General features: G+C 40.7%; 2 protein-coding genes across 6 annotated transcripts in view; one reads left to right on the top strand and one right to left on the bottom strand.

Moving 5' to 3' along the window:
• Window positions 1–20,320, bottom strand: part of wake (ankyrin repeat and fibronectin type III domain containing protein wide awake) — a 370,794-nt gene that overhangs the window by 166,959 nt on the left and 183,515 nt on the right. The gene's annotated exons all lie outside the window — the stretch shown is intronic.
• Window positions 6,878–20,320, top strand: part of LOC109033449 (uncharacterized) — a 28,001-nt gene continuing 14,558 nt past the window's right edge. The window contains exon 1 of one of the 2 annotated variants that reach the window (XM_072299297.1): window positions 6,878–7,195. In XM_072299297.1, the coding sequence (XP_072155398.1) occupies window positions 7,188–7,195 (8 nt within the window). In that variant the 5' untranslated portion in view covers window positions 6,878–7,187. Of the gene's footprint in view, window positions 7,196–17,671; window positions 19,082–20,320 lie in introns of those variants that run through there. The other variant, XM_019046073.2, reaches the window with a different exon arrangement.

The raw sequence follows: 20,320 nt of genomic DNA, 5'->3' as shown, positions 1-20,320 counted from the left end.
GTTTATGCTCTATGATACTCTGTCTTCGTGATAACAGGATTTCATACAATACAATAATCTAATACGTAATTACGTAAATAGAGAAAGAGAATTCTTACAATACCAGAATTATAACCGGGGTACACGGAAATTACATTCATTTTTTCCTCCTCATATTATGTTGAGCCTTAGTGAAAAATCTTTCCCACTTTCCTTCCGCAGTTTTCCTTCTGACAGCAAATTGTTAATCATGTTCTCCTGAAATCCTTGCTTTCATTTAGTAGATTCGGAATTTCTCATAAATTTTAGGAATTTAAATGCGTTTACAGAAATTTCTGGCCAACCAAAGGCAGAAGTTGCCTCTACGCCTTAATTTATAAAGGTAACTTACGTTCTGTGTAATTAATAAACCATGCTGGCCCAAATATCTGAAACCCTCTACTGTGATAACATTCGAATCAGTCACTGTTACAGGGACAGTAATATCTTCAATGTAATCTGTAGGGATATTGTAGGTATAGGTATATCGTAACAAGTCAACAGTGAAACTAGCAGACCATGTATCTCGTTTGCGGTGCTTAAAAATCTCCGCTCCCATTTTATTCTTTTGACAGAGAACGAATCATTTTTCCTCCCTGGTTTTCACAGAGTTTTCTTTGCACAGAGAAGAAAAATTGCAGAAGTTTTTATAAATTGATGTTGGTTGGTTTTCCGTGTAAAGAAGAAAGTATGAAAGGAAGTCTAAGACGTCGCAAACCGAGATACGGGTCTGGTAATTCCACCATCCAACTGTATTTTACAGAAATTACATTGTGAGTATGGAGCTGATCACTAGAATTACTATGCATAGATATGTACCTAGGATAAGGGTGGTTGCAACAGTATTTGTCATGAATGGTCCATGACACCTGCAGAAAAGATCGGTGGTTCCTGAGTGATGATAAGCAGGACTCGTAGGTTTCGTTGAAACGCATGATTCTCATATGTATCTGTAGAGGTATAGATTTTTGGCCTGCTGAGGAGTTGAGTAAATTAGGAGCCAATGCTCATAAGCTGATAAAGTTAGGAGGAAACACGATGAAACTGTAGAACTTTTGATACTTTGAGAATGTAAACAAAGACTCAACCTCAAAAATCTTTCACAATAATATTGTGTACTCAATTTCCAAAAACTCTATGGTTCATGAATTTTTTAATCAAAGGTAAGTAAAAGTTCTCCAACTAGATGAGAGATGGCCGTAGTGATCATTCGACGAAATTCTCTCTGAGCCATTTTACCTATTCATGGAATCAAGTAAATGTAGGTCCCCGTTTATTAGACGATGCGACGCATGAAAAAATGCCAGGCGAAAGCAGTATCTTTTGTTATTGTAAGTCATAAAATCAGGTTGTAGGTAAGAAAACTTCCTCACACATGGAGGTGATGTAACTTTCAACCTCATCTCCTACATAGTCTGGTGGAACACTTATTATCGTCTTACGGTAAGTAATGGAGAAACCTTGTTTTATCGTCTCAAAGCGAGTCCTTAAGGAAGGTTATTTACCTTCTTTACTGAAAAGTAGACAACAGGCCAGTTGAAATTTTGCTCTCATTGAGCGTTCAAATGCCTGTGTTAGGTCTGCGGAGATAACACATAAGGTGTCTTGCAATGAATCTGACGGAACCAAATTCACCAGAGAGTGAATGAGTAAATGAGTCATGAAACCTAGAATTTTTAGTACAAATAAGAGGCTAACACATACCTTTGTTATGGAGCAATGTGAGAGGTAGAATGTAGCGGTTTCAGAGTAGAGTGTTATAAGGAAGATTTATGAAACTGTCGGTGCCGCAAAAAATCTTAGACTTTGAAAGTACACAATTTTCTGCTACTTCAGATATCTCAGATTTTTGACACCTAGTTAAACTCAATAATTAGAAGTTGTGAACTGACAGGGATGTGATGACGACATCGCTTTGAGAATAACAGATATTCTATGATCAAGGATACACTCGAGCGGTCCTTTTCATAATTTGCAGCGATGAGGTGGTGACAATTACGAAGGTACAAATCCCTGCGCTTGAGCTGCGCAAAATGCTCCAGTCGTTTATCTATGCTATTCAGCATAAAAATGCAAACCGTGTTGTAATTGGTGCTTGAGAACAACTGTGGTACACTAGTAGAATGAAGCATTTTGCATGTATCGCAAATTGCAGATCTCCTACCTGACATACTTTAATTAACCCAAAAACACTAAAACAGTCTCTGAGGTAGCATGATAATTGGTCAAATAATTTCACAGCATTATACTTCAGAAACTTTCACAAACTTCACGAGGTGGGCAGAACGAGTCTGAAGACAAGACACGACATACGTTGAATAATTCCAAAATATTATGCTTCAAATTTCAGACAATTTCACAATCTTAAATTTCACAACACAATCTTAAACGAGGCGGATGGATTATGGAATTAATTATGGATGGAGGGAGATGGACGAAATGACGAAATATGAAAACACAAAGGAGTAAGCGAGACGCGAGAAGCAAATACGGGAGAGTAGTGTCATCTGAATCTGAATCGCGGCTATGTACCTACAGAAAATGAACATTGATCTTATTAAGCCAGAAGAGGGCCAAAGACGCCAAAACTCATGAACCAATCAGAGAAGGGCAAAAGGATGGCAATACTCTCCAGTACCTAGGTCAAAGACACATAACCTAGATGTAGGCGAATTCTACTAAGGTCTCCGAATAAGGTTATCACCGGTGGAAAAGTTTTCGGAAAACAGAACGCGAATCTTAAACTTTCAGAAGTAATTATAGGATAACTATAAACCGCATAGCAAAGAGAGTTTTAGGACTGTTATTTATTTCTTACGCTAATTTGCATTTAATCGTATTCACAGAGGCATAATGAGGTAATCAAAAAAAGAAAAAAGTAAAAATGGCGTTTCGTGCATCGATGAGTTGGTGCGCCATTTGATCGCTTGAGCGCACTAGTATACTAGAGCTCTAGTGGCAGGTCGAAATCAAAAAGCGCCGCCTATCGGCTGAGCGCTTAACGCCTATCGGCTGAGCGCTTAATAATTGAGTACCCTGAGGACCGAGTTCATTCGTTTTCAATATTTTTTTCTGATATTAGAAAAAAATTTGTCTGCGTCAAAATTTTAATAAATCGTAGACGTTAATTATCACGTTTTGGTTATACACTATCAAACAATCAAACGTTGTATATCACGTTAAGAATTTCATATAAATAACGTAAATGAATAAAAAGACCGTTCAAAATTCCATTATGGATTCAATTTCGTTCGCTGGCAGCAGTGACAAGCAACCTACCATTTAACCATTAAATGTCGAGTCGCTCAAAAAGCGTACCGAGAAAATAATTGATGATAGCCTCACTTTCGTCGAAATCCAAGTTCGAACTTTCAACTTTTAGGTTTTGATTAATCAAATTTTATCTGTCTCACGGAGTCTAATTATTTCAGACGGAGCTAGACCGCGCCGTGATAGAATCTCCTTTCTGCGTTTAATTACGGTGGCGAACTTTCGTCAGGGTTTTGAGAACTTTTGCCGGAGGTGAAAAGAGAATGGTTTCTCGCCGAGAATCGCTAGGAAATCACGACTATCATGGCGTAAGTGCAAAGTTTAATCATTTGTTCTCATAAATCGGAATATTTCATTCGATTGGTAGAATCCAACGGTTGATTTTCGCGTTCGAATACTTTCAGCTTTAATCTAGGGTTTTGGGGGTAACTACTACAGGGTGTACTTTTACTGTACTTTTTCAGTACATTCTCAAGAAATTCAGGACCTCCTCCAACAGAAAAATTCAGAAAAATGACAAAAATTAAATAAATTCCGGACCTTTTTGCGGAATTTTCGCACTTTTTCAGTACTTCTGGACCGTTTTTATAAAATCAGTGCTATTTCCGGACTTGTAGACACCCTGTGCTAGGTTTACCTTCGGCTGGCGTGGATCTGATCGGAAATAAAAAGCATTTTCAGCTGGATTCGATATGACTACTTGGAGCCGATGCAATATTTTAACACGCCTTTTCAGTCAATGAAGAACCGTAGAGGCGGATCCAGCAATTCGGCAACGCCGGCTTTCCTCCATTTAAACCTATGCTAAATAATCGATTCTTGTCGGAGCACCGGGCCCCTCCAAAAATCGATACATTTCCATAGGTTTAAATGGGCCTGTTGCATGCAAGAGATACAGCCGCGCGAATAGACTTTTTAGAGGTTAAATGACACGAAAATTACGATGGTCACATTAAAAAAGTCTGAAATACACTCCTTACTGCGCAATTTGCGTTGTTAGGAACGCGCTTTTTCAAAATTTCCCGCGTCTGGGGGCAGTTTTCTAATCACCGGAAACGAGCAAACGGCGGGCTCGGTGATTTCCGGAAGATGCCGAGTCGTTGTTGTTGTTATTTTTTCCTTCAGTTTGTTTAGAAACCCAACGTGATCTCATACAGTGGTCCATATACGCTTTATGCGGTAACCAAATCGATCAACTTTTAAATATCCAACGCAATCCTTCTACATTTCATTTCACGATGTCACGAGCTCCGATTTTTAGGTTATGTTGTCAGTTTTAGTTGACCGGAAATAGCCGCGAGTTGCCGTTAATTGTTTCCGTTAGAAAACTGCCCCCAGACGCGGGAAATTTGAAAAAGCGCGTTCCTAACAACACAAATTGCGCAGTAAGGAGTGTATTTCAGACTTTTTTAATGTGACCATCGTAATTTTCGTGTCATTTAACTTCTAAATAGTCTATTCGCACGGCTGTATCTCTTGCATGCAACAGGCCCATTGAGGAAGGATAATGTTGCCAATTCGCTGGATCCGCCAATGGCGAGAATGAGGCGAGAGCGCGCAAATTTTTCACATCGTGGCTAGCGTGCAAGGAAGCTACCTCGAGAAAAAAGACTTCATAATCTCTAAAAAGGGATTACTGCATTACAGGTATAAATCGGTTCCCTCCTTTCAAACAGCTTCTCCGAGTGGGGTGTAATTTGCAAGGCTTACGGGATCCCGTCGGGAAAACTTCTCGTGCAAATTACGATCTTTACTCTTCACATACAATTTCACATTCTTTCACATACAATTGGACCAAGCGACAGATCATGGTAAAAAAAAATATGTGTCAATGCATTGAACATCTTGATAATGATCAAGTGAGGTAATGCCCCGCTCATCCGACACTTCAATTATTTCCGACGTGGTTAAAATTGAATTTTAGTCAAAAACTACTTAGCCAACACAAGGAAAATTGGTTATTGGCCACAGTTTGAATAAGCATCAAGTCTTTTGCTTTTTGATTACTAATAGAGACTGAAATGGCATTTTTCCCGTCCTTTTGTTGGTGGTTTCGATTAATCAAAATTTTCGATTTATGACGCAATCCTCGCCATAACTCGTCGGTTAATTGCGGTATTACGGCATCGTTGCCTTAAAAGGGCGTTTATAGACACGTAATTCTCCAAGGGGGGAAGGGGGTATTCTTTTATATACAGGGTGTCCCAGGATTAAATACGAATATTGAAGGAGTCGATTCTTACGGTTTTAAAAAGACGTTTTTGTGGTATGAATTTTTTTCCAAAAACTCTTTCCCTGGGTGCCACGACTCCCCAAAATTGGCAGAAAAAAATCGCCTTTTTAACACTGCGGCAATGTTCATCAACCAATGTTAATGAAAACTGGTAACTGGGAGGAATTTTTATCGTTCTTTTCATTTTTTATCTCCAAAAACGGTAAAACTCATTTTGAGGGGGCACAGGGGGGGGGGGGGGGGGGGGACCGAACCTAAAAGTGGCCAAAATTAATGTTTCTAGCGACAAAATTGATTTTTGACGACACCTTAAGATTCAACGTTGAAAAATATTGAGAAAATGTCTCCTGCGTTTTTTCGCTATTACTCATCGTTTTCGAGATAATAGGGACTAACAGGGAATAATAGGAGCTGATAATAGGGGGGTAATGGGGCCCCCGGTGAAAGCGTTTGTCGAAAGAAAGTTATACCACAAAAACGTATTCTTTTGACCCAAAGAATCGACTTCTTCAATATTCGTGCTTAATCCTGGGACACCCTGTAATCCCTGTATATTTGAGTCGAAAGTAGAGTTGATTGTTTCGGGACTCACAGACTAAGAATGACGTCACTAAAAAGTGCACACACCTCAAATAATTAAAAAAGCAGAAGAGTGAGGAAAAAACCCAGAGAGACGCACAGGAAAATTAACAATTAAAGAAACCTAGACACTTTGACTAGTTGTGCTTCATGACGCAGATAACTTACACTGTTAGGCATGTCTAGACCGAGTAGACTTCTCGTGATGATGAACGATGGATAACTTTTCCCTTACTCTCCATGGTATTTTTTACGTAGCACAACGCAGTAATTGGGGCCCGTTTTAGATCACTTTTCCTCTTTCGCTTTATGCGCAGGATGGAGGGGGGGGGGATTCCCTGTCCGCTCTATTGCCATCAGTGTGTCTGTAGCACGCAACAGATACGGCCAAATGATAGAAGTTATTTAAAAAACTAATCTAACGGAAATCACGTGGAATGCATCAAACATGTCTAAAATCAAATTTTTGACACACACGCATATACTTGTATTGCGTGTGGTTCATAATGAAATTTAAGATGGCTCACAATTTCAAAAAAGACTCTTGCAAACTGCTTTTAATACTTCTTAAAAATGAATGTAATAATTTTCAAGCCGATTTTCTCCCCTAATTTAGACTTACGCTAATAAGAACTATTTGTGAATAGGGGTTGCCGGCGCATTGTAGTTCTTTTGAGCAAAAACACGCCCTCCGAAGAAAAAGGTTTCTATGTTATAACTCTCAGTATACAACGACTCTAGCAAATGCGTGCAAGTCCTCCAGAGGGTTGTAAATCTAAAAGGGTCTTTAGTAGAAGAGCCCCACCACGGCAATATTGTCGATCAACTTTCGAGACACCCGGTGGACGCTTCAGGTGGACGGCTGGTTGAGTGCGGTTGCAAAACGGGTAAACAAACTGCAGCCGGAAAATGATGGGTGGGGAGGGAGGAAGAATGTGTGAGGTCGGTGGTGTGATGTTCGGTCAAAGTTCAGAGCGGCGGAGTCTATTCAGTAACTGCCCGTCACACTTGCGTTAGTTCTGATTTCATTGTGCGTGCGTCATGTTTCGTTTGTGTCAACTGACATTGCAACTTTTTTTCCATTGCAATGACTAGGTGAGTTTCATTTTTTCTTTCCGTTTTCTTATTGTTGTTTATTTTCATTTTGTATTTTTCGTGTTTTTCTTGTTAGGGTAGGTTAGGTTAGGTTAGGTTAGGTTAGGTTAGGTTAGGTTTGGTTACTTTATTTTGGTTCGTTGGCTTGATTGTTGATTTTAGGGGTTTTGGCAGCACGGCAATAGGGTACGTAAATCGCGCGAGGGAGTGTGGAGGGGAGGGGGTCGGACCGGAGCGTCCACTGGGTGTCTCGGAAGTTGATTGACAATTTTGCCATGGTGGGGCTCTTCTACTAGAGCCCCATTTAAAAATCAGTGGTAGGGACCACTCGAATTGTGCGTTTTGAAGAGAATGTATAAATTTTTAATGTGCTAAAGATAATCTCCGTGCAAATTTGACTAGAAAAAGTCTACCTGGTTGACTGTATTTCTATTTACGATATGCCAAAAGCACACTCTTCAAATGAGCTGCAAAGGAGTCACGAGTCACATTTTTAGACAGTTTTGAATTCATAAGTTTGAATTTTTTTTCAACTTTGGACCTACTTAATTTATTCGAATAGTTAGATGACTGTTGCGTCTCCGATCCTAATCGATTACTGAAAATTGCACGAGCCGCGCAATTTTCAATTACGACACAACTGGACAAAACGCAGATGAAAACCCCCATTTGAAACTCTTATTTATACCGTGAGTAAATTAGCAATAGTTCAATTATGGTACCGGAAAGAGATACTATGACGGCGGGCAAGTATAAAAACTTAATTTGGGTGACGTTATGAAAACATATTTATGACAGCTGAGGTGAATTCCAACTCATGAAAAAAGTTTCTATCGACTCAGTTCGCTTTTCATGTAGTTTTTTTGCGCGCAATCCTAAAAAAAAAATTAAAAAATTTTAAAAAAAATAAATAAAAAAAAGAAGAAAAATTATTTCCGGTGTGATATCAGGGGCTCCACCGATTCTTTTGACGTGCACTCGTCTAGTTGTAGGTCAAAGCATCGGGCTATTTTTATAGTCTTGGGAGGATAGAGGCAAAAAACACGGCACATGAACCCATTGAACCCCTGTAACTTTCCAACTTTTATTATTCCCAACGAACCCTAGGTCTCGCCTTCGTCTGCTTTGTCTGTAGTTTCGTCTATCGATTTCAATAATCAGCTGACTATCATCGGGTCGCAAGCCATTTTCAAGCGCACCATTGGTCCTTTCCGCGGTGCACAATTTTCGTTAAAATTTCTCCAAATATCAATGAATGATTACCAAATTTAGTTCTCCATAATATGGATAATTGACGGAGTTCTTGCAGCAGGAGTGCAAATGGTTCTAGACCTCCGCAATTTTCTGCGACGCGCAAAGTTTTTGCAAAAAGGTCAGCACATCGTACTGGTCAACATTTTTTAAAACTTTTAGAACGCGTAAGATTTTTAAACAAGCAGGCTCAACTAACCTACCTAACCTGACCCCCCCCCCCCAAAAAAAAAAACCCTGTTAGCCTCCGATTTTTAGGGCATGTCCTCAATTTGTTCGCGGTCGCGAGGCCGAGAATAATTCGTACCCCTGCTCCCCAGAAAGGCCCCTTTCCGCAAATAATGCACACTGGAAAAAAAAGCACATTGGATCTAGAGTCCAGACTCTTGAAAACATTGACAAGAAAAATACTCTTGATTCAATCGGATTTTTGCTTGAATCGGAACGAAATCCGCTTGAATTAAGAGGCTTGGTTCTTGATTTAAACTAGATTCTGATTGAATCAAGAGTACTTTTTCTTGTCGATGTTTTTAAGAGTCTGGACTCTAGATCCGATGCGTTTTTTTTCCCAGTGCATTAAAAATAAAAATTTTGTCGGGGGACGGACAAAGTTTGAATGTTCACACGGCGCGGCACTTCCTCGTAGCAGAGAACGAATCATTTGGGGCAGAAATCAGGATAGCTCCTTTTTTTCATGCGTTCCGACTCGACTCGCAAAACGCCCGCACCTCTCAACCTAAAAGTATCTGTTCGATTTCTCATCTGGGGCGAATTTTCCTTTTGCGCGGCGCTCACCTCGCTAGCAGAACTCTCCTTACCCCGTCTTTTTACCGAGTTCACGTCACGGTAAGTTCTACGAGGTACGCAAATATGAAGCCGAGTGTTTGCACCGAATCATAAATTCAATCTCCGGAACCGCTGAAAAATCATCGTGCAGCAACTACGAACGAAGCGCTTGATTCAATTAACATTCTCTTAAAGGCATTTTTGCGTCCCGCCCTTCTCCCCCTCTCGCTCGATTGCGAGTGTAGCGTACTTGGCCTCAAGAACTCAGAGTCTAAACGTCCTAAGAGCCATTGCGAGTTGCCAAGATTGTGCGACTGTTTTTCTTGCTCAATACTGATCTAGTGGCCTTAAGAAGCTTCATATGGTTTGCTTAGAGGTATGCCTCCTGGCCGCTACCTGACCGCTACGCCCAACCCCCTAGTGTGGTGCGCTAGAGAGTGTTTTCTGCCTAAATCTGAAACTCCGATTTTTTGACCCACAACTCGACCAAAATCGCTCCACCGAGTAGTTTGCATCCGTGCACAAAGGTTCCTTATTCCATGGACAGTCACAAAATACCATCAGTCCTACTAACATTCCGATAAATTGGACTGCGTTTAGCAGATAGGAACCAAGCCACATCTGAATCACTAAATACAAAAAGGGCACATGTCCAGAAAACCAAATTGTTCTTGCTTGAAAACCCGCTTGTTTTCTGGACATGTGCCCTTTTTGTATTTAGTGATTCATCTGCTATTGCCGAATTTAACTGGGCTAATTAATTTTTTACGAGGGAAGATTTGTGTCGATTCCTTTGAAACTCTTATGGAATTTGCTTTGTACTTTGCATAAAATTCACTACAATTTGCACACAAATTCGCACGACCGTTTCGGTTAAATTTGGCAATATCTGATATAGGGAAATCCCAATTTTGCCTCATTTTTGACTGCTAAATCCTGATTTCATAATTTTCCAAATCCTGATTTTTTGCGGAGAAAAATTAAAATTTCTGCATTCACAAAAATAACTCGATACAAAAATTCGATCGGACGGCCGACTTTTCTCGAATCCTGATTTTACGACCAATTTTCCCTCAAATCCTGATGCTAAACACCCTGTAGATGTGGCTTGGTTCCTTTCAGCGCACCGCGCGCAGTCCGGTTGCTCCAGATACAATTGCGATTATCTTTCGATCGGAATGCTACTCATCGTCGTCCTCGCAACCTGGGAGTGCACATTCCCAGCACGGCACTTAGGCTCTTTTGAATTTCCTCTCTCCGTTTGAACTTCGAGCTGTGTTTACCCTTAAAAGCCGAGTCTGGGGGGAGCGGGGGAAAAACTCTCGACGTTTCGCGAGGGAGGAAATTGAATTGTCATAGCGTTCGCAGAAGATTTGCAATTAAAGGACTTTTGCTCGGCGGCACTGAATAATTTATTTGTTATGAGAGCTTTAAATCCGGCTCCACACGGCTTCTTTTTTAACCGCTATTGCTTTTCTCGAAACCACCGCCGCGCCGTGCCTTCATATCAGTGGCGTGGCGTGAATTGCGATATATCGATTGTTGTGCCATTTAAACCTATGAAAAAAGATCGATTATCAGGGTGTTTGCAGCGAACACCTTAGTAATAGATTCTTTACCATAGCTTCTAATGGCGAGATATCGATAATCGAGTATTCACGCCACGCCACTGCTTCATATTAGTCCTCCAAGTTATTACGAGATCTTAAGAGTTATACGAGAGGACGGAAGGGACCATCCATACTCACCCTCCCACTTCTCAAAGAAAGTTTCAAATTATTTCGTGAAATTTTACTTCTCGAACGAGAACGTTGGTTAGTTTTTTGCAGCGGACAAAATAACACTGAATAATTTGAAACGTCGCACAGTGCGACATCCTCTTGGACGACGCGGACAAAAATCTGTATAAGGCACTTAACTTGAAATAATGAAGATAGTAGCACCGACATAGAAAAAACCCTTGGGCACTATCAAAGTAAAACACTGGAGGAGTAAGAAAATGTTATATCTCAGGATTTTTTGAGTATTTTTCGAGGAAAGTTCATTCTAAGTTGACAACCTAGAATTAGCCATATGTTAAAAATATAAAAGAGGATGTCAACCACCCAGAGCATTTTGCGTTTTAAGCGAGGAATCCTCATTTGAGGTTGACGTCTTTTCCCCGTGTATTTCTTATAGACCCATCTTCCGCCCACTTTCTACCCAAATTTAAAGTAGTTTTGAGCGAAAAATTTGAAAATGAACCATCTCTGTGAGTCAGAAATATTTTTAAGATGACAAACTCCATAAATAAATATTCAGATATGAGTTGTGAATTTTTTTATTTTCGTCCACAGAGGGCCGCACTGGGCATCGGTTTCGTGACGCCTGCTTCCAGAAACATAAAAAAACGCTTTCATAGCGCTCTTTGGCGCTCGACATTTAGCCGCCAAAGCCCTCTCCTCTAAAATCCCCTGCCACTGGGCGTCCTCTTCGTCTCCTCTCAGGAGTGAACCCAATCAAGCATCTTTTTTGGCAGCCTTTGTTCCGTCATCCCATACCAGACGAGTTGTTTGGTCATGGCAGCGAACACGATGTCATTTTCGACTTCCATGGTCTGACGCACTCTTTCATTGCGGACCCCAACTATCCTACAAATTCCTGCCGACCCCCTCCAGAAATTCAGCTCCGTTGGTCTTGGCATACCCTGTGTCCGTTTCTCGACTTCCAAACTTCACATCCATAAGTAAGAACACTTTTGACTACAACGCTGTAAATTCTCCTCTTGTTCTCTTTGGAAAAGGAGAGGAGGCTTCCCTTTGCTTTGAAACAACTGATGATAAATAGGTGAGATGGATTTGCAAATTTTTCTAGCCTAAACTACCCATTTTCTCCGTGTTTTTTATCCTTACCACGTACATTAGGAGTTACTAAGATGTGGCATGAAAAACTTATCCAACGCTAGCAACACTGCATCGAAGTAGACATTGTCATGTCACATAAGCCTCATGATTAAACCGATGATACCCGTGGCATACGAAGAGCATAAATGCGTCAATCTTTTTTTTTTTTGACGCAACGAGGCAAATTCCGAGAGAAGGAATCGATTAACCGTTGGTTTGGAACATCGTGCGGAGATCGACTCGTTTCAAAACTGACTATGGTACACAAATACCGAGGCAAAATGTAGAAATGCAGGATCCTTCGACAAAAAATTGCCTAAAAATGAAAGTTTGGCAAAGTGATTCCACCAACATTTACTTAATTGCATGGGATTGCATCGCATGTTAGACTCAGTCCCGGGGTCTGGCGGGCATATGCTTCTAGGAAATAGTCATGGCAAAATAGCGTACCTCGAACGAAGAATTAAGCAGCTCATTTTCAGAATTGCTCAATGATGTGCGTTCTATGCTAAAATCATGCCGAAACAAAAAAAAAATCGCAAATTTTAAAACGAAAAGTTTTCATGGTAACAGATCTTGCTTCATTTAGTTGGAATTAGAGTCCCTTAATACCGAGAGTAAAGACAATGTGAATCCATTTCTGATTGGTTCCCGTATTTTAGGCCTTCACAGTGTCACAAACGGGAATCAAGATTACAGATTCACCAATTGCAAAGATTATAAATTGGAATGGACCGGGATATTGGGGTGGCAAGGAACAAATGGAATGAGAGAGGAAACGGTGGTATAGGAATTCGGGATTGGGTTGATCAAATATTACAAAAAACGTCCGATTTGTGTAATCTTTATTCCCGTTTGTGACATCCATGAGCCGCGTTGTCTTAACTCTATCTACAAAGGGACTCTAGTTGGAATAAAACTATAAAAGTTACTTTTCGATGGCGAAACTGCAGAAATGAGTATTTCGGTTCACGGCGTTACAGACATTCTGCCATACTTTATTTTCTACATGGAAAACAGCAGAGATTTTGAAACACTGCAACCGAGATACGCATTTTTGCAGTCTCACCGTTTCACCGTCATTTTGTACTTATGTATTCGGAGTATTTTTTCAGACCTTCACGAATAATTTACGAAAATTTTTACGGATTAAAAATGATTGTTCTATTGGTTCTATTGTTGGTTCTATTGAACTGAAACGGACGCGCTTTGCACCTTATACAATGCTACAATCCGTCGCTTGGCGGGCATAAGGGCGTAACTACACATTGAGATGAGCCCCGAAAAGCATTGAGTTGTATGGACGATAGGGTTCATTGCAGAGTGTAGTTACATCCTTATGTCAGCAGGGCGACGGATCGTGCAGAAAGTTAGTTTTTCAGTGTTAGAATTTTGCGGAACGAACCATTCAAAATGTTGCGTGCTGTTCGGAAACGTTGTTCAAAATTTTTTCAGGGCGAACAATTGAATGGGTTGCATTTTGCAGAAAGGAACCAGAAGCATCGGAATGATGCTGAGATTGTGCATTTTATCCTTTGCAATAAACTCAGTGAAATCATGAAAAAATATGAAATTTACTTGACAATTTTTGTCTTAAATTTACAGTTTTTAGCGAGTAAGATAGAAACTGTCAATGGAAAATCAGGTTTTTCTTCCAAGACAGAAGAAGTTGCACGATCTTTGCAACACTGCAACGCTCCTGGTTCCTTTTTGCAAAATACAATCCAAATCATCTTCTCGAAATCACTCGTACTCGGATCCTTCTTTTCAAATTTCGCACGTGATCCGTGTTTCACTGGTTCCACCTCCGATCGCTAACGTGCGGGCGGAAGTTATTTCGAGTTGGGTCCTGGAAGTCGATCATCGAGAGCTATAGAAAAAAGGACGCGTCCGCGTGCGAAATATAGTTGCGCGAAAACTCATTGGCGTGATAAGAAGGAGACGAGTCACAAAAATTACGACTCGGGGCTGGGAACCGCGGCCCGCTAAAATAATTGCACTTTCGAAGCGACCGATAAACAAGAGCAACTTGCAGTGTTGCCGCTGTCGCGGGTTTAAATGTGGTTAGTGCCGACAGGGTGGCATGATTCGTAAGAAAGAAATGAAAAATTGGAAATTTCAGAGAAATATTTCATGAAATTCCACGAGGCTGTGAAATATTTCACGAAATTTAACGAGGCTGTAAAATAGTTTACGAAAAACGAGGCTGTGAAATATTTCACTGAAATTTCCAATCTGTGAAATATTTTAAGAAATTTCACAGGGATGTGAAATATTTCAAGAAGTTTCACATGGCTGTGCAATATGTCAAGAAATTTCACAGGGCTGTGAAATAGTTCAAGAAATTTCACAGGGCTATGAAATGTTTCATGAAATTTAACGAGGCTGTGAAATATTTCACGAAATTTAACGAGGCTGTAAAATATATCATGAAATTTAACGAGGCTGTGAAATATTCCAAGAAATTTCACAGGGCTGTGAAATATTTCACGAGGCTGTGCAATATTTCATATTTTTTGGGGGCTAGAGTATGTAACCCGTAGTCAAACACACAAAAATAGAAGAAAGTCACAATTTCCACATTTTGCCAAACGTTGTATGAGACATTGTATGAAATATTTCGCGTGAAATTTCAAGATTTTATTTTTCATGAAATTTCGCTGCTGAAAAAGCCGCCGCTGAAATTTCGAACTGAAAAATAGGAGAAAAGAATCAAGGAATTCACCCCTCCCCCTTCGAGGAATTTGGCGCAGCAGCATTGCTGCAATGTTACGTACTGTCACCTAAGTGCTGTTATTGCCAGCATTGATACCAGGAAGTAAGCTTTGTGATGAAGAGCGGATTTTGGATTAGGTCTGAAATCCAAAATACTATTTACAGGCACTGCATTCCTTTTTCTCCGTAGAAGCTATCTCTCATCAAAAACTAAACATCCGATTCCTCGATTCAATTTGGCAAAAAATTCTTCACCCGAACTATTTGCCCTTAGCGATATTAATTTTAGCTGTGAATTTTTCTGTGAATAGTGACAAACAGGGTTAATTGCACTGCCTAATGGCCAATCAAGGGGAGATGTATTAGCGAAGCTCCAAATGCGTGACGAAATTATCGCGCGATACAATTTTTTTGATTAGTGATTTCCAGAAACTTTGGGTGCCTGTTTCCAAGGTAATGTAGATTGCTTTACGTAAATTGAAAAGGACGAAAATACAGTGTTGCAAGTTTTTCAAGGACCATCACTATTCATTGAAAAAATAGAGAACGGTGGCAATTTCATATTTGCTTTCAGTACTGAATATACTTTCATATTGTATCAGCAGGTATAAGTATTTTAACTACAATTTCCACAGTTTGAAAGACCAAAATAGTCTGAGGCGTTGTTCATAAAATATGTATCGCTAAATTTTCGATTAATTGATTCCCCCTCCCCTGAGAACGCTTTTGTGACGTAGGTATTATTTGCTGGTTCCATAACGTTCAAATTCTCTGTGATTCCTGAACCAGCGAGTATAAGTATTTTAACTACAATTTCTACAGTTTAAAAGACCAAAATAGTCTGAGGCGTTGTTCATAAAATATGTATCGCTAAATTTTCGATTAATTGATTCCCCCTCCCCTCAGAACGCTTTTGTGACGTAGGTAACTTTTGCTGGTTCCAAAACGTTCAAATTCTCTGTGATTCCTGAACTTTCATTGAAATATTTACTTATCGTAAATTCTTTTAATTACGATAACTTTTGCTATACTTATGATAAAATTAAGAGTTGCCGAGCCGACCATTCGCGAGACATGATAATAATCAGTGTTCGAAACACACGCCAGCCAAACAGCAATTTGCCTGCAAAAAATCGCCTTTGGCCGGTAAGAAATAAAACTAGTGGCCAAGCCTTGGCCGCTGTAAGCCAGAAAATCGTTGTAAAACTCCGTTTTCGGGATTTTTTTGCGCATCCTGCAAGGTGCAACGTCGTGTCGTGTTATCAATTCTTCCCTCTTGTCTTCGTCAAGTTTCGTGACACATCGGGTCTTGTCGTAACATTGCTTTTCATTTTGGCCTCTAAGAAATCTGAGATGAAAAAATACTTTCTCTACCCGCAAAGGAAGCGAGAAAGTGAAAAGTTGCAAGCCAGATGGCTGCTAAGACTTCATGCCGAATTTCAAACACTGATGATAATCGACTATCGATAATATCCCATTCGAAGCTATGGCACAGAATCGATTATGGTGTTCGTTATGAAGCTCTGATAATCGATATTTTTTCATATGTTCGAATGGGATATCAATCGATACACCGCAAAGCATGTCACGTCACTGGAGCCGATTTCCTATTCGCAAAATTGCCTATATCTTCTCAGACTAGTCCCCGCGGTATCGGTTCGATCTCAAACGGAAAACCGAAATGAGAGAAAAAAAAAGTAAAAGTTCATTACCGAGAAAAAATACTTCTCGCCTACACGAGGTTGCAACAACCGTTGCAACGCTGCAATAATGAAAGCCGCGTGAACTGCATCATTAAACCGAGATCCTGAAAGAAAACATCTTGGGGAACGTAAAAATGAGCAGCGTGAGGCGAAACCCTAATTCAGAGATGACCCTTCGACTGCATAAAAGCGCACCATCGCCACGTCCCATCCCTAAATACAGATTCGCACAACGGCACTCCTGTCAAAAAAAGCGTAACTTCACTGGAAACCCAGCATCCATGCGTTGTTTTTGCCGAGCGAAGCGGTCAATGCTGTCCAAATGAACGTTTTTCTACCAAACGGAACTATGCGCATTATGACGTGAGCCCTGTCACGCATATATTCTCATTGGCCTCAGGGCTCATGTCTGAATGCACATAGTTCCGTTTGGCGGAAATACGTCCAGATAGGAGCGCGATAAAATGCGAGAGCAATTGAAAGTCCCGTGCCAATTCGCGACAGTTTAGACAGCGTGATTAGATTTCGCGACTCGACCGACGCAAGGGCGTAACTACCCATCGGGATGAGCCCGGAAAAGCGTTGAGTCGTACGGGCGACAGGGTTCATCCGGAAGTTCGGTTGAGCCCTGTCGTGAGCCGAGCGGCGTTTTGACCGCGGAGTAACGGTCGGATTAGCCCGATCTCCTTGCCAACTGAACCTCGCGCCGTGTCCGGAAACTTTGAGGTTGGGACCCGAAACCGCGGCGGTAATCTTGGTTGAACTTCATCATCCGTTCCAGTTATTGGCACGAACGCCGATGTTCGTGATCGAAAGCTCCGGATTCTTGGAAGACGTTTGTGGATGGAATCCAGTGGCGTGGCGTGCTTTGCGATACATCGATTGATCTGCCATTGAAACCTATGGTAAAGGATCGATTAACAGGGTGTTCGCAGCGACCACCTTAATAATCGATTCTTTACCGCGGATTCAAATGGGGGAATATCGATAATCGATCATTCACGCCACGCCACTGATGGAATCATCGCGAGCCCGGGAGGGGGGGTATTTACGATTTGTGATCGCTCACGGGAAAAGGGATTTTAGTCCGCGCAGGAAAAATTTTCTATGGAAGAATTTGTGTCAAATTGGACGTATTTATGGTAGATGGAACTATGTGCAAGCGAAAAGATGGGGTGTGCTTGTTAGTTGAGGGCCATTCAATGAATAGGGACTTTTTTTTTTTTTTTTTTTTTTTTTTTTTTTTTTTTTTTTTTTTTGAGAGCTTGCGCACTCTAGGTATAGTTCATTGGCCTTAGTCGTGTAGACAAACAGCAACCGCTAAATGAAGGAAAGTTTACAACATCATTAGAAACGGAAGTACAAAGGAAGAAACGAAGAAAGAAACGAAGAAAGAACATCCATGCCACTCCGCGGTGACAAGATCTGAGACCATCAAATCTTGCCACCGTGGCCGGGATTCGAACCCGGGACATCTAGGTCTGTGATCAGTTGCGCTAACCACTAGACCAACCGATGTCGGCAATAGGGACTTTAAAGCGCCGGTAACGTCAGCGGCAACGATCGAGGCCGCACGGAAAAAAACGGGTTTAGGGTCGGGACCTGCGGCGCAGGTGACCAACAAGAATCGATTATTTGAAATAGTTTTAGAAAGAGGAAATCCGGGGTTGCCAAATTTCTGGATCCGCCTCTGGTGCTGATACTTCTAATTTTATTGTATCTGCTTTTTGATGTTCAATCACGGAAAACGCCGTGAAAGTCGAGAAGCTTTCTTTCGCCTTGCTGTAAAATTCAACAAAAATTACGAATTTCAGAATTGAATATCGAGAACAAATACCAAGAAGTTGTTGAGCTGTATCGAAGAAGAATAACGGCGATAGGATGACATGGAATCACCTCCGAAACAAATCGGTGGTAAAAATTCAGGGTTCAATGGTGAATAAATTAGGAGAGACTCACTTCTTCATAATTGCCTGAATAATAATGCACAGTAATGTGAGGGACCAAATAGATATGGCAATTTACTTTTCGATATTTTTCATTTTTTGAAAAATAGAATCTCTTGATGGCGTCAGAGGTGAAATAACGCGTACGTCTGTTTTCAGAGAACTCCGCCGCAGCATTTCAGTGGCAACGGAAAACAAATTGGGAAAATGACATTTCACCATCCAGGTTCATCGTTTCATCATGCATGTTCTCATGCAACTCGCTCAGCATCTAGAAGTGTTGTGACGATTCGCATCTTTTGTTCACGTCTTGTGACCGTAGTGCTCACGTATCAAAAAGTTTAACTTCGAGTTTCCTCCACGGAATACAAATTAAAATCGGTGGAAATTTCTAGCTGACGTCAGTTAGTTTTTTCGAGGGTAAAAAACACACGCGCTTCGAAATCCAGACGGTGTTGAAAAAATATCACTCGGTTGCATGCTCTTATCACGTGAACAGGTCTATTGTTTTCATTGATTTTTAATCGATTTTAAAGGAATCGATTGGAAGTGATCGCTAATTGGTCAGACGAGTGTGACGCGGCAAATGGTAAAGATAACATGGTAAATATAATCGCTCTCTAATTTTCACCTAGTTTTAACCTCATGAATTTTTTCTTGAACATGTTTCAGGTACGTGAGACAAGAGGATAGAGGTGTTGGAAACTTTTAACATTCCGAGGTGGCGTAGCTGAATAGCTCTTTCCGAAGAGGAAAACCGAACTTTGAAAGGAGGGAGGGGGGGGGGGAGATTCCAGAAAACCGGGAAAAAACTGAATTCAGCCGAGAATTCGCAGTGAATAAAAACTCTTTCGCTGCTAGGCCTTTAGTCAGAAATGAAACCTTTTTGTCCTTAAAAGTACAACTACAACGTTTCTAAACAACAGAGTTGGGCACGATTCAAAAGAAATACGATTTGTGCCTAGCTCTGTAATGTAAAAAGGAAAAAAAAACAAAAAAACGAAATAAAAACTTTCCTCCAATAAAACGGAATATTCATTTTTTCAGAGTTTGTCAGTTTCCGAAGCAAGACATTCAGTTCAGGGGTGCCTACTTTCGGTTACTTCGGAAAATCGACTGGGTCCGGGTGGCAATCGATTGTATCCGAGACAGTATTGAGCCACCAAACGTTTAAGCCAATGAAATAGATTTTTAGGTAAAGCGTATACAACGATCAAAATTTCAAATACCGGCGCTTCGCGCCGGCATGTGGGGGGGCTTCGCCCCCCATCATGGTGCGAAGATCGCACAAGACTTTCTCGCTTTTGCCGGCGCTCCGCGCCGGCATAGACACTTTTACTGCAATATTTAGAAAAATACTGCCAATTTCACAAAATCATAAAGTTTGATTGGAATTTTGATCGCAGGATAATAGTTATGAAATTTTTATTCAAACCACTGCACTATATTGTAAATGTCTTCGAGATATAGGATGAATTCATACATTCGGACTCGACTTGTCGATATTATGAGGCATCTTCAATTAAATATGTAATTGATTAATGATGCCTCTTATTAAAGACGGCGATCCGTAAAAATCTTAGCTTTTCTACGATTCATTAGGATCCATTAGATTCATTGGCATCATACTTCAGATACGATTATATGTTATAATCTTTCCTTAAGCACGGTCAAAAGCCATCAAAAATCTACTTCAATGGGTAGATTGACTATTCAATGTTTAAATAGTCTTAAAACTAAACGGTTTTCGCTTAGCATCGTCCAAATTTTAAATTTGGCGGGCGAATCTACCTGCTGGTAATGGTTCACCACCCGCCCGCCAAGAGCGCCAGTTCCTTAGCG

Source organism: Bemisia tabaci, chromosome 4 (genome assembly GCF_918797505.1).
Source record: "Bemisia tabaci chromosome 4, PGI_BMITA_v3".
NCBI classification, from domain to species: Eukaryota; Metazoa; Arthropoda; class Insecta; order Hemiptera; family Aleyrodidae; genus Bemisia; species Bemisia tabaci.
The sequence above is the reverse complement of the archived record's forward strand: the minus strand, read 5'-3'. Positions and strand labels throughout refer to the sequence as shown.